Source organism: Xiphophorus couchianus, chromosome 1 (assembly GCF_001444195.1).
Source record: "Xiphophorus couchianus chromosome 1, X_couchianus-1.0, whole genome shotgun sequence".
Taxonomy (NCBI): Eukaryota; Metazoa; Chordata; class Actinopteri; order Cyprinodontiformes; family Poeciliidae; genus Xiphophorus; species Xiphophorus couchianus.
The window spans coordinates 14,242,096-14,256,884 of record NC_040228.1 but is presented as its reverse complement, the minus strand read 5'-3'; the positions used below and the strand labels follow the sequence as shown (position 1 = coordinate 14,256,884).

Sequence of the window (14,789 nt, the reverse complement as noted above, 5' to 3'; positions counted from 1 at the left end):
TTCGAGTCAATCACTGGCTCCTTGTGGTTTGAAACTACAGTTGTCCAAAAGCATTCTCCAAAATAGAAAATTGACTTTTTCAGCTGCTCCAGTAATGCAGCCTCCAAAGTTGACTTCTGCAGCCTGCCACACCTCCTTCTCCTTTAGCAGAGAAATTGTCAGCATTCATAATGGAGAGTACTGTTACTATTTTGGAGTTTCTGAAGACCTTTAAAGGACAATATTACAACAACTTGAAAGACTAGTGGTAATAGATGCAATATAAAACAGCAACATCTTGTTTTAGTATTTAAGAATGGCATTGAACAATGTATCTCAAAGTTTTCTAAAGGTTTTTTCTAAAGTTTTTCTCCAAGAACTTCTTTTGCTTCTTCACATATTTTCTGTTTAGCAATTTACTATTTTCAGAGGAATGTTTTTTTGTCTTTTAAAAGGGACTTAACTTTGACCCATGAATCCTTCAGACGTAAAGCATTTACAGGTTAAACCAGTGTTGTGTCTATACATAACAGACAACTAAGCAAAGTTTGAAATCTAATCTTTAGGTACTTTCTTACTGGAAACCTGACACAAAGAGTTTGTTTTTAATTTCTAGGTCAACTCACCCCTTTGCAGCCCCGTTTTGTACTCACACGTTTCCATTTTGGCACTTTCTGCATCCATTTAACTACAAAAAACATAACCATGCCTTTAATTTTATTACATAAATAAGATGTTTTCTGTATATTTCTAGGACTTCCATCTCTTTAAAGTCAGCACTTCCTTCAAAATCTTGATTTATTGAGAAAATATCTTGAGTTTAATCATTCTGTATAAAAATTAAAAACGGACAAATTAGTTCAATAGATCCAAAAAAGACTGTAAAAGCCCGATGGATTCATAATGATAATAAAAAGACTGGTGATGTTTTTAGGTTATGTTTTTTTTTAAAAAAAGTATTTTCTTAAATACATCAAATTAATTGAAAATATCTGTCTGAAAGTTATTCATTCAAGAATTAAAGACCTAATTCAAGAACACTGCTAATCTGTTATAAATTATCTTTTTAGGACTGAGGCTTCTTCTTTGGTACACCATTTGCCCCCTTTGCTTATTTTTAATGCACAGATTGAACAATATTATGTCACAGCTAGGTATAAAACCTGTGTTGAAAATGGAGGAAAATCTATAGAGAAATCTTCAGAAAGTCTGGAGGACTACTCATTAAGTCCACTTTCACAGACTACACAAAGATCTGGTTTCTAAAACAACAAAGTATAAAGAAATTTGGAGTGATAAGAAAAAAGTCCAGAATAGTTGAAGTTGTTTTGCAGGGTTCCTTTTCGGGTTTCCATTCTCCCCACCCCCAGCCCAGCTCTGTCTCCTCTGTGGACTGTGGACAGGCGTCTTTGCCCCGAGTGTACTCGCTGGAGCACAAGGCCCTGCAAGAATGAATCCCATTCAACAGCCTGACTCCAGATGCTTTCCAAAACAGTCCTCCAGGCTAAAGCGGCGAGCAGAAGTGGGGATAGAGAGCAGGAAAGGGGAGATAGGAATCTGATAGCCTGTCATTAACTGGCCAAATAAAGCAAAGGGGAAATCTCAGGGTAAAACCTCGGCCCTCAGACATGATGTTTATGGGTGGAGAGCCTTATTGTTTCGTCTCCTGTGGTGTGTCAAAGATCTGTTTTGGTCACCAGGGAAGGTGTTTGTTGTTACAGATAAACTGCCTAATATGTAGCATCCACTGTGAATCACACAAAAACCTCACATGAGTCACAGTGTGGGAGTTTCTTCTCAATGTGAACCCAACTCAAACCTCATGCATCAACCACCTTCACACAAAGCTCTCTTTAACTTTCATTCTTTTCTCTTTTTTTCTTGCTTCTGATCAAGTCGAATAAAATGTGTGTTAAAAAAACAGACTTCAATATAAATTGTGCAGAATTATGACAAAAACTGTGAGGCAACAGAAAAAGAACGGATGCTGCACCCAGGAAACAGTCAAACCACCAATACCCCCATGATTTTATATGTGACAGAAGAGAATACATCAATGCAATATTAATATATCAATCACCACCAAGTTATAAAGCAGCTGCACAGAGAACAGTACTGTAGCCCCATAAACATGACCCCGTCTACAGCTGTATGTACAGTCTGAGCTGAACCTCCTTTCTCCTCTCTTGCCCCTGAAATATCTTGAATATAGACTTAAACATTTATACTCCCATTGGTAATGCAGCCAATGTGTAAGGGGAGAGGGCAGGAGTATATAGTACTCCAAGATTCAGCCACAGTTCCTATGAATACTACATAACATAACATCAGACATTTATTAACAAGCCATCCTGGTCAAACATAATTCAGATATAGTTATCAGTTTTTCTTAGGCCTTCTCAAACCAATATTTACACAACTACAGATTAACAAATAATTCATTTTATATTTCCAGTTTAGGAGTTTAACTGGGACTTGTTGAAAAGCTGGAGCATTTGGCTCACTCCGGCTCAAGAATCATACATTTCAACAAAGGTAATCTGAGACTGTCTCCAGCATGTTGAAATCACTAAAAACTGTATTTAACAGGAGGAAACATGTAACACCAGCATTAAACAACTGGTTTTACTGTAAGTAGTAGCACCTACTTATCACGAGTGAACCGAAAGATGGTAATAGCTTCTGTGGTCAAGTCTGACCCCTGGTGGTCAAAGCCAGCAAGTGAAATTCATAAAAGTCACATCTGCAGCAGAATAGAGACGTTTTTGTCTTTAGACAATTTCAGTCCAGATGGTCTCCTTTTATCATCTCTTTTGTCTATAAATTAATTTCAATTTTTCTGAGCCCCAAACAGTTTACTCTGGTGAGAATTTAATTTGTCTCCTAAATTTTAAGAAATTACAAGTTTAACCTTGTAGACTGTGTTCTTGTTCACTTTAAATTCTTATACAGATGTCATTTAAGACAAATATGATGTAATTCATATTTTTATTTAAAAATATAGTCAAGACATCACAGAAAGAGACACAGATATCTGAGTATTAATGTCTGAAGTATGCAGAGCCCTGCATAAAGTTGTTTTTTTTTTTTTGCTGTACGATAACCTTACGTTAAAAAAACTACTATTTTATAATATCAATAATAAAAAAGCAAACATTCATACCTTAATATAGTTATATTTAAAACAAACAACAATGGCTACATTACTGTTGCTAAAATCAACCATTTCATGCAGCCATGACCACAAATAATGAATACAAAAATGTTTTCCCATATTAAAGATAAATTAATAATTAATCGCTTTGCAGTCAAATATAATTTAATTTATTTTCAGGTAATTTTGTTTTTCAGGGGTTTTGTAGCAATGGTGGGATTTAGTCTCACTGATCAGGCAAGACCTAGGCAAAGAGAGAAGCTGAAGACATACAACAATGTTCAGGATTTGAACCCTAATCAATGACTAACAGCTAGTGAATATGGACCATTTACTGATCTGATGATCAACTTTTTGTGTAGCAGCAACTACAGCCTCTCAGACCCTACTCTAAAAGGTGAACCGTTTTTCTGACAGTAACTCTCCCATTTAAGATGGCCCATTATTTGTTTTAAATGTCAGAAATATTTGTTCATTTTGATTTGTTTAGTATTTTCATAGTAGCAGATCAAAATGAGTAAAATGGGAAACGTTTCCTTTTTCATTCAGATTGATGATAATATTACTCTTTAGTGTTGTCCAACAAATCCATACTCTCCTAGGAAAGCCAGGACCTCACTTCTTCTTAAATATTTTGGTATGATGGATTTTGGATGGAATGAGAACTTTGTAGATTTTAAAAAATTACAACTTAGCCATTCCCCAATATTTGTGCACACTGAAAAGTGTGCGCAAAAAATTTCCAAAATATGTCTGCTGGAAATCATTAAATTTGAAATTGCAAAACTTTTAATTTCAAAACATTATTTGTGTTTGAGTAAATGCACAACAGAAACGACTGAGTGCTCTTCTAATGTTTTTTAACTTCACCTGTATTATCAAAATAAATACCAGCAAATGCACTGCTTTAACAATGAAATATATTGTGATTTTTACAGCACCATAAAATTATAATCTTTACTGTCAAATCCTTTAAACTATACATTACAGACCATTATTTCCATTAGAGTCTGATCATTAATCGGTGCTGCACACATGCAAACTAAAAGGTCAACTCAAATTGGTTTAAACTTACATGAGTCTGTGGATTGAGATGAAGGTTTGATAGTCATCATTTGTCCTCTGGTGAACCTCAGCGAACTCTGAAAGCAGCCATGAAGAGAAGTCCAATCTGGTGATAGGAAAGGAGGTCCAGTTATGCCCTAAGCAGTTCTGTCTACTTCACCTACATAATAAAATTAGAAATAAAAAATACAAGCTAGTATACAATAAATACAAGCTAGTATACAATAAATACAAGCTAGTATACAATAAATACAAGCTAGTATACGATAAATATTTACTGAGTTGAAAATGTCTGCAATGTATGAACACCAGCTTCACATTAATGGTCTTGAAAATAATATTGAGAGTCAAAATAGAGAGTCATAATATATAGAGTCACTTCAAAGCTCATGTGGGCAATGAGATTGAGACTTGGAGGGATGCGGTTGGGAGGATCCATTCTGGAGGGTTCGTGGGAATTCGCCCAACCAGTCTGTTCTGTGTACTTGAAGAAGGCGTACAACTGTCACTTACGGAGTCCTTTGGGAGACACTCCAGGAGTATGACTGGCCCTTATATTATTTTAGTAAATAAAAATACTAGCAAAATTCCAAGTAAGTTAAATAGAAAAAAATGTAAATTTATGAGGGTGAAATTAAGAGTATTATTAAGGTTTTCACATATTTTTTGGACATTTTGATTTGTTCCAGTTGTGGCACGGTTGACTTTCCAAAGGCTGCGGTCAAGATTGTTGGTATAGTAGATAAGATAGATAAGATAAATCTTTATTGTCATTATCACAAGGACAACGAAATTCAAAGGGTGCCATCAGTCGGTGCACATGCCCAAAAACAAAAAATAACTGTCTCACAATTCACACACAACGCAAGAATCAACAAACAACTGGCAAAAAAAGTAAGCACAGCCACATTCTCACATACATCATTTATGATGATTAATGTTTGTTTTTGATTGCATTTAGTTTTGTTATTGCTATCGGGTAAAAACTGTCTCTGAGACGGTTGGTTCTTGTTCTGATTGCTCTGTATCTTCTGCCTGAAGGCAGCAGTGTGAACAGAGAATGTCCGGGGTGAGAAGTGTCCTTTGTGATGTGTTGTGCTTTTCTTAGACTGCGGTCGCTGTGCAGGTCCTCCAGTGAGGGGAGAGGGCAGCCAATGACTTTTTGGGCTGTATTCACAACCCTTTGGAGAGCTTTCCTTTGAGCCGTAGTGCTGCTGTTGTACCATACGCAGATACAGTAAGTCAGTATGCTCTCTATGGAGCACTTGTAGAAGGACACCAGCAGCTTCTCCTTGATGTTGTTCCTCCTGAGAACCCTCAGGAAGTACAGTCTTTGCTGGGCCTTTTTTATCAGCTCGAAGGTGTTCATGTTCCATGTGAGGCCGCCAGGAAACGGAAATCAGCTACCCTCTCCACACATTTTCCCCCAATGGTTAGTGGTGTAATGTCCGTTTTATTCCTCCTGTAATCTATTATGAGTTCTTTTGTCTTTGAGTTGTTGAGGAGCAGATTGTTCTCCCGGCAACAGCCGCTCCACCTCACCCCTGTAGGCGGACTCGTCGCCTCCTGAGATGAGCCCCACCACTGTGGTGTCATCAGCAAACTTGATAGTGTTTTAGGCGACTGTATGTGGCTGATGAATATTTAGATTTTAGCTCCAAATGTTAAATCTCGGGGGTAATTTCATTCTCTCTCACACCTCCAGCACAGATCCCGGGTGCAGCGGTGAGGGTGCAGAGCTGAGAGCGAAGAGGTCTTGTGCGAAATTCTGTTACCCTGTGAAAATCTGTGCCCCCTGCGTCGGGAGCGCGCATTGCAGCCAGAAAGGCGGATCTGAAGCTGAGTGAAGCGGATCTGACCATTTTCACTGCGCTTCTGATCGATTTCTCGGTAAAACAACTCATATAATCATGTCAAGGTTGTAACATTCAGTTTAATCGGCAGCTGTTATTTTAAAAAGAAGCAATAACAAAATTGTAAAATAAATAAATAAACGAGGTCTTCTTACGCCGTTTTGTGTTGTTATTTTAAACGCCAAGAGAATCGGGTTTTTTCCAACTTTTGTCACTTAAATCTGACAAATAAAAGTCAGTCACCAAACACAGTTTTCCAACACGTAGTGTGTATTTCTAATTTTTCATTGCTGATATAAGAGGATGGAAGCGGGCTGATGGCAGGGCACAAAAATGAAGACTTCCTGAAAAGATGAGAGACTTTCTGGTAAATCCCGGTCTAATGTAAAATATGACAGATTATTGGATTAAGGACATTTCTAGTATACTACATGCTATCACACATAATATTTTTTGAGAATTTGGAAACAGTTGCTCTTTATTTCCCAAAGTTATGGGGAGAGGATAGAGATATAGAGATATATCTAATCATCAGCTGGGTCAACCAGCCCGCCCGTTTCCCCTTTTTATGTTTTCGGGCAGAATATTTCCTTTTGACCATTGGTCCTCGCACCCTGCTGTGCCAGTCCATTGTCCTCAGGAGCCGCCGTCTCCCAAGTGCGGATTTCAGTCGTGGTCATATATTACCAGCTGAACTGTCTCCAACAGCCATCAGCTAAGCCGAGCTGCATTCAGCCATAAGGTTTGTTTTTATTCAAACTTGAGCAGTTTTCTAGTGTTTCTGCTGAGGTAGTGACATCAGTTTGTGACATCATGCACATTGACGTCACAAAGAGTGACTCTCCTTGTTGAGCTAGGCTGCGTCAAAACGTCATAACCACTGCAGAAGAGAGATAGAAGCAAGCAGAAGGATTGTCTCCCAGCAAGTTTGAGCAGTTTTTGGATTTGTCCAGAGAAAAAGAATCAACAATGAGTAACAGCAATAAGTCTTCTGATTCTTGCAATGACAACATGCAACTTGCTAGAGAGACAGAGAAGCTACGTGGCATCTTGAAAGATGTCAACAAGATGTCAACTGAGAGACAGTGGCTGATCAAAGCAAACGAGGACCTCAAGATGCAAGCGAGAAACATTCAAAAAGCTGCACATGACATACACAAGCTGCTTCGGGAGAAAGACAGTGAATTAAAAAAACTGTTTGGTCAAAATAAAACTTTAAAGGAGGATAACACTACATTAAAGCAGATGAACACTGCCTTGGACAAGAAAATCACCTCCTTGAAGCAGACAAACACCACACTGAAGCAGACAAACACCACATTGGAGCTAAAAAACACCACGTTGGAGCAAAAAAACACAACACTGAAGCAGAAATACATGTCACTGAAGCAGAAAAACACCACGTTGGAGCAAAAAAACACAACACTGAAGCAGAAATACACAACACTGAAGCAGAAATACACGTCACTGAAGCAGAAAAACACCACGTTGGAGCAGAAAAACAACACGTTGGAGCAACAAAAAACAGTCTTGAGTCAGAAATACACCTCATTGAAGAAAATAAAAGCTGCCTTGGGTCAGAAAAACACCACCCTGGAGCAGGAAAACATCGCACTGGAGGAGAAAACTAACATACTGGCGAAAGAAAAGACTGCCTTGGAGCAGAGAAACACCATCCTGGAGCAGAAAATCACCACCGTGGAACAGGAAAATACCACCCTGGAACAGGATTACACCGACCTTGCACAGGATTACACCGCCCTGGAGGAGCAATGTAACACGTTAGAACATGAAAACACCACTCTGCAGCAGAGAATCCCCTTTATCGAGGCGATAAATCGCGCCCTGGAACGGAGAAACCAAAACTTGCAACGGGAAAACATCAATTTTGAGACTGAGAACAATGACCTGCAGCAGCACATCACTGACTTGAATCAGAGAAGAAGGGCCCTGGAGCATGAAAAAACCAAGCTGTTGCTGTCAGTCACTTCCCTGGAGGTGAAACGCATTGTCCTGGAGAAGACGAGCACAGACTTACAGGAGGAAAAAAATACCCTGACGAAGGAAAACATCACCCTGCGGCAAAAATACGCTGCCTTGGAGGAGGAAAAAAGAGCCCTAGAGCAGAAAAACACCGCTCTGGAGCAGGAAAACTCCGGCCTGAAGCTGAAAAGCACCACCCTGGAGCATATAAACACCGCCTTTGAGGAGGAAAACATCAACCTGCAACCTGAAGTGGACCAGCTGAACAAAAGGCTGAGGGACAGAGAGGAACAACAGAACCAGCAGCCATCTGAAGAGGAAACCCACAAAAACAGCCAGTCGGTTTCAGACCAGCCACAGATTCGGCCGTCGGTATTTAGACGTGTGATCAATACACGTCTGAATATGTTCCAAAGAGGCACTCTCAGGCGCGGGCTTGAAAGATGGCACTTCTAAATAAAGAAGTGTCATGAGGGCTCCAAGCTTCATGCTTGATTATCGGTGGCAGAAAAGCTTGAGGACAACAGCACTGCAGTGTCAGGGGAGCTTAACACTTGGGGCAGTTTGCGGAAGAGCTCAACGCTTGAAAGTTGTTGGCAGGAGAGGTAGGGCTTCATAGAGAGGCCCGTTGGTCTCTGGGCTGACCTCCAGGGCTTCCTAGCGAGTATTGTCGGTCTCTGGACTGCCTCCAGGGCTTCCTAGCGAGTCCCATTGGTCTCCTGGCGGACCTTCAGGGCTTCATAGCGAGTCCTGTTGGTCTCCTGGCTGACCTTCAGGGCTTCATAGCGAGTCCTGTTGGTCTCCTGGCTGACCTTCAGGGCTTCCTAGTGAGTCCCGTCGGTCTCCTGGCTGACATCCAGGGCTTCATAGTGAGTCCCGTTGGTCTTTTGGCTGACTTTCAGGGCTTCCTAGTGAGTCCCCTTGGTCTCCTGGCTGACCTTCAGGGCTTCCTAGTGAGTCCCGTTGGTCTTCTGGCTGACCTCCAGGGCTTCCTAGCGAGTCCGGTCAGTCTCCTGGCTGACCTCCAGGGCTTCCTAGTGAGTCTCGTTGGTCTCCTGGCTGACCTCCAGGGCTTCCTAGCGAGTCCCGTCAGTCTCCTGGCTGACCTCAAGGGCTTCATAGCGAGCCATGTTGGTCTCCTGGCTGACCTCAAGGGCTTCCTAGCGAGCCCCGTTGGTCTCCTGGCTGAAACTTCAGGGCTTCCTAGTGAGTCCCGTTGGTCTCCTGTCTGACCTCCAGGGCTTCCTAGCGAGTCCCGTCAGTCTCCTGGCTGACCTCCAGGGCTTCATAGCGAGCCATGTTGGTCTCCTGGCTGACCTCCAGGGCTTCCTAGCAAGTACCGTTGGTCTCCTGGCTGACCTCCAGGGCTTCCTAGCGAGTCCTGTTGGCCTCAGGGCTGACCTCCAGGGCTTCCTAGCGAGTATCGTCGGCCTCCTGGATTGCCTCCAGGGCTTCATAGCAAGTCCCGTTGGTCTCCTGGCTTACCTTCAGGGCTTCCTAGTGAGTCCCGTTGGTCTCCTGGCTGACTTTCAGGGCTTCGTGGCGAGTCCCGTTGGTCTCCTGGCAGACCTCCAGGGCTTCCTAGCGAGTCCTCTTGGTGTCCTGGCTGGCCTCCCGGGCTTTATAGCGAATCCTGTTGGTCTCCTGGCTGACCTTCAGGGCTTCATAGCTAGTCCCGTTGGTCTCCTGTCCAATCTCCAGGGCTTGGTAGTGAGTCCTGTCGGTCTCCCGGTCTGCCTCCAGGGCTTCATAGCGACAAGGCTCAGGAGGTCAGCCAGGATGGGACACATCACCAAGGTTCCTGCTCTGCCTCCAGCATCCACCAAGGTACTTGCTCCGCTGCCAGCATCCCCCAAGGTCCCCGCTCTGCCTCCAGCGTCCACCAAGGTACTTGCTCCGCTGCCAGTGTACCCCAATGTTCCCGTTCTGCCTCCAGTGTCCCCCAAGGTTCACGCTCTGCCTCCAGCATTCCCCAGGATTCCTGCTCTGCCTCCAGCATCCACCAAGGTACTTGCTCCGCTGCCAGCGTCTCCCAAGGTTACCGCTCTGCCTCCAGCGTCCACCAAGGTACTTGCTCCGCTGCCAGCATCCCCCAAGGTTCCCATTCTGCCTCCAGAGTCCCCCAAGGTTCCTGCTCTGCCTCCAGCATCCCCCAAGGTTCCCGCTCTGCCTCCAGCGTCCACCAAGGTACTTGCTCCGCTGCCAGCGTCCCCCAAGATTCCCGTTCTGCCTCCAGCGTCCCCCAAGGTTCCCGCTCTGCCTCCAGCATCCCCCAGGGTTCCTGCTCTGCCTCCAGCATCCACCAAGGTACTTGCTCCGCTGCCAGCGTCCCCCAAGGTTCCCGCTCTGCCTCCAGCGTCCACCAAGGTACTTGCTCCGCTGCCAGCGTCCCCCAAGGTTCCCGTTCTGCCTCCAGAGTCCCCCAAGGTTCCTGCTCTGCCTCCAGCATCCCCCAAGGTTCCTGGACTGCCTCCAGGGCTTCCTAGCGAGTCCCGTTGGTCTCCTGACTGACCTTCAGGGTTTCATAGCGATTCATGTTGGTCTCCTGGCTGACCTCCAGGGCGTCCTAGCGAGTCCTGTCGGTCTCCTGGACTGCTTCCAGGGCTACCTAGCAAGTCCTGTAGGTCTCCTGGCTGACCTCCAGGGCTTCCTAGCAAGTACCGTTGGTCTCCTGGCTGACTTTCAAGGCTACCTAGCGAGTCCTGTTGGTCTCCTGGCTGACCTTCAGGGCTTCCTAGCGAGTCCCGTTGGTCTCCTGGCTGACATTCAGGGCTTCATAGCGAGTCCCGTTGGTCTCCTGGCTGACCTCTAGGGCTTCATAGCGAGTCCGTTTGGTCTCCTGGCTGACCTTCAGGGCTTCCTAGCGAGTCCCGTCAGTCTCCTGGACTGCCTCCAGGGCTTCATAGCGAGTCCTGTAGGTCTCCTGGCTGACCTTCAGGGCTTCCTAGCGAGTCCCGTTGGTCTCCGGGCTGACCTCCAGGGCCTCCTAGCGAGTCCTGTTGGCCTCAGGGCTGACCTCCAGGGCTTCCTAGCGAGTATCGTCGGCCTCCTGGATTGCCTCCAGGGCTTCATAGCAAGTCCCGTTGGTCTCCTGGCTGACCTTCAGGGCTTCGTGGCGAGTCCTGTTGGTCTCCTGGCGGACCTCCAGGGCTTCCTAGCGAGTCCTCTTGGTGTCCTGGCTGGCCTCCCGGGCTTTATAGCAAATCCTGTTGGTCTCCTGGCTGACCTTCAGGGCTTCATAGCTAGTCCCGTTGGTCTCCTGTCCAATCTCCAGGGCTTGGTAGTGAGTCCCGTCGGTCTCCCGGTCTGCCTCCAGGGCTTCATAGCGACAAGGCTCAGGAGGTCAGCCAGGATGGGACACATCCTTCAGGGCTTCCTAGTGAGTCCCGTTGGTCTCCTGGCTGACTTTCAGGGCTTCGTGGCGAGTCCTGTTGGTCTCCTGGCTGACCTCCAGAGCTTCCTAGTGAGTCCCGTCTGTCTCCTGGACTGCCTCCAGGGCTTCCTAGCGAGTCCTGTAGGTCTCCTGGCTGACCTTCAGGGCTTCCTAGCGAGTCCCGTTGGTCTCCGGGCTGACCTCCAGGGCTTCCTAGCGAGTATCGTCGGCCTCATGGACTGCCTCCAGGGCTTCATAGCGAGTCCCATTGGTCTCCTGGCTAACCTTCAGGGCTTCCTAGTGAGTCCTGTTGGTCTCCTGGCTGACCTCCAGGGCTTCATAGCGAGTCCTTTAGGTCTCCTGGCTGACCTTCAGGGCTTCCTAGCCAGTCCCGTTGGCCTCCGGGCTGACCTCCAGGGCTTCCTATCGAGTATCGTCGGCCTCCTGGACTGCCTCCAGGGCTTCATTGCAAGTCCCGTTGGTCTCCTGGCTGACCTTCAGGGCTTCATAGCGAGTCCCGTCGGTCTCCTGTCCAATTTCCAGGGCTTCGTAGTGAGTCCTGACGTTCTTGTGGCCTGCCTCCAGGGCCTTGTTGCGAATACTGTTGGTCTCCTGTCCAATCTCCAGGGCTTCGTAGTGAGTCCTGTCGGTCTCCCGGTCTGCCTCCAGGGCTTCATAGCGACAAGGCTCAGGAGGTCGGCCAGGATGGGACACATCCCCAAGGTTCCCGCTCTGCCTCCAGCGTCCACCAAGGTACTTGCTCCGCTGCCAGCGTCCCCCAAGGTTCTCGCTCTGCCTCCAGCATCCACCAAGGTACTTGCTCCGCTGCCAGCGTCCCCCAAGGTTCCCTCTCTGCCTCCAGCATCCCCCAAGGTGCCTGCTCTGCCTCCAGCGTCCTCCAAGGTACTTGCTCCGCTGCCAGCGTCCCCCAAGGTTCCCACTCTGCCTCCAGCGTCCACCAAGGTACTTGCTCTGCTGCCAGTGACCTCCAAGGTTCTCGTTCTGCCTCCAGAGTCCCCCAAGGTACTTGCTCCGCTGCCAGTGACCTCCAAGGTTCTCGTTCTGCCTCCAGAGTCCCCCAAGGTTCCCTCTCTGCCTCCAGCATCCCCCAAGGTGCCTGCTCTGCCTCCAGCGTCCACCAAGGTACTTGCTCCGCTGCCAGCGTCCCCCAAGGTTCTCGCTCTGCCTCCAGCATCCACCAAGGTACTTGCTCCGCTGCCAGCGTCCCCCAAGGTTCCCACTCTGCCTCCAGCATCCACCAAGGTACTTGCTCCGCTGCCAGCGTCCCCCAAGGTTCCCACTCTGCCTCCAGCGTCCACCAAGGTACTTGCTCCGCTGCCAGTGACCTCCAAGGTTCTCGTTCTGCCTCCAGAGTCCCCCAAGGTACTTGCTCCGCTGCCAGCGTCCCCCAAGGTTCCCACTCTGCCTCCAGCATCCACCAAGGTACTTGCTCCGCTGCCAGCGTCCCCCAAGGTTCCCACTCTGCCTCCAGCATCCACCAAGGTACTTGCTCCGCTGCCAGCGTCCCCCAAGGTTCCCACTCTGCCTCTAGCGTCCACCAAGGTACTTGCTCCGCTGCCAGTGACCTCCAAGGTTCTCGTTCTGCCTCCAGAGTCCCCCAAGGTACTTGCTCCGCTGCCAGCGTCCCCCAAGGTTCCCACTCTGCCTCCAGCATCCACCAAGGTACTTGCTCCGCTGCCAGCGTCCCCCAAGGTTCCTGCTCTGCCTCCAGCATCCACCAAGGTACTTGCTCTGCTGCCAGCATCCCCCAAGGTACCCGCTCTGCCTCCCTCGCCCACCAAGGTACTTGCTCCGCTGACAGCGTCCCCCAAGGTTTCTACTCTGCCGCTGGCTTCCTCCTAGGTTTCTGCTCCGCCGCCGTGTCCTCCAAGACTGCTGTTCCGCCGGTATCCTCCTCAGATTCTTTTGGTATTCCTTAGTTGTTTCCATTTAATTCTGCCTTGTTTTCTACATCTGTTCTTCATTGTTCTTAATTATGTTTATTTCTTGTTTCTACACTGTTAAAAGTCATGCCCTCGATTAGTTATCATAACATTTTTCTATAAGTTACTTCCAATTAACATAATGAGTTATGTAATTTCAATTTAATTTCCTGAGTTATTGGCATTTCAACTCGAGGATGTGAGTCAGTTCAGTAAAACATAAATTTAAATGTGTGAACATAACTTGACAATCTGAGTTTTAAAATGGTAACCAGATCTTATAAAAACTGATCATCACTGGCAATATTAATGCGAGATACAAATAGTGCCGGTCTTGTGCGAAATTCTGTTCCCCTGTGAAAATCTGTTCCCCCTGTGTCGGGAGCGCGCATTACAGCCAGAGAGGCGGATCTGACCATTTTCACGGCGCTTCTGATCGATTTCTCGGTAAAAACAACTCAGTTAATCATGTCAAGCTTGTAAAATTTTGTTTAATCTGCATCTATTGTTTGCAAAATTGTAAAAATAATTAAATAAACGAGGTCTTTTTACGCTGTTTTGTGTTATTTTAAACGCCAAGAGAATCGGTCTTTTTCCAACTTTTGTCACTTACGCCTGACAGAAATAAAAGTCAGTCACCAAAACAAAGTTTACCAACACGTAGTGTGTATTTATAATTTTTCATAAGAGGATGGCTGAAAGCATGGCACAAAAATTAAGACTTCCTGAAAAGAGGAGAGCGTAGACTTTCTGGTAAATCCCATTATAATGTAAAATATGACAGATTACAGTAGTAAGGAAATTTCTAGTATACTACAGGCTATCACACATAATATTTGAGAATTTGGCAACAGTTGCTCTTTATTCCCAAACGTTATGGGGGGAGGAGAGTAGAGAATGGATATTTCAGCTGCACAAGAGAAATGTCTTTGTTCTTGAATCCACTGGGGGAATCAAAACAAGACATCCAGAAATGTTTGCAAATAACAAGGTATGATTAAAAATTTAAGTTTAAAAAATTTTTAAATTACATTACACTTAATTGTTTTTCTTCAATGGGTGATCTTTATAATTGAACTTGAGACACACATACTGTTCTGGGTCAAATTGACCCGCTGATTAAAATCAAGATAAAGGAGTCATGCAGAGAGTATTTATTTTTCCTCCACTTCTGCTGAGTGTCACTCAGTGTGGGTGAAGTTTGTCCACGGGAACAGAAAAGATTGCCGTCAAAAGTTGTATGAACACCTGCTTTTTCGCAGTTTCCTAGTGAAGTAAAGAACATTTGCTATTTGCTGCTGCTGCTAGTCTGGTGTAGCTGAGTGGGGAAGTGCAGCTCCAAGGAGGAAATAGGCGGCTCTTTGTGGGATCAAGTATTTAAGTAACCCCGATTGGCTGCCACCAGACAGTCAAGGATTTCTTAAACATGCATGAAAGAA

The 14,789-nt window shown here is 45.9% G+C and overlaps 2 protein-coding genes across 2 annotated transcripts; both read left to right on the top strand.

The window, feature by feature from the left end:
* Positions 1–5,721: 5,721 nt before the first annotated feature.
* Positions 5,722–9,619, top strand: LOC114145583 (paramyosin-like). Its single transcript, XM_028019219.1, has 5 exons — positions 5,722–8,406; positions 8,727–8,786; positions 8,853–8,945; positions 9,021–9,071; positions 9,602–9,619. Exons 1-5 carry the CDS (start codon positions 7,021–7,023, stop codon positions 9,617–9,619), a joined length of 1,608 nt encoding a protein of 535 aa, XP_027875020.1. The 5' UTR covers positions 5,722–7,020.
* A 1,499-nt stretch (positions 9,620–11,118) lies between these two features.
* On the top strand, positions 11,119–13,805 carry LOC114145310 (uncharacterized). Its single transcript, XM_028018845.1, has 2 exons — positions 11,119–12,160; positions 13,241–13,805. Exons 1-2 carry the CDS (start codon positions 11,387–11,389, stop codon positions 13,268–13,270), a joined length of 804 nt encoding a protein of 267 aa, XP_027874646.1. The 5' UTR covers positions 11,119–11,386; the 3' UTR covers positions 13,271–13,805.
* Positions 13,806–14,789: the final 984 nt, after the last annotated feature.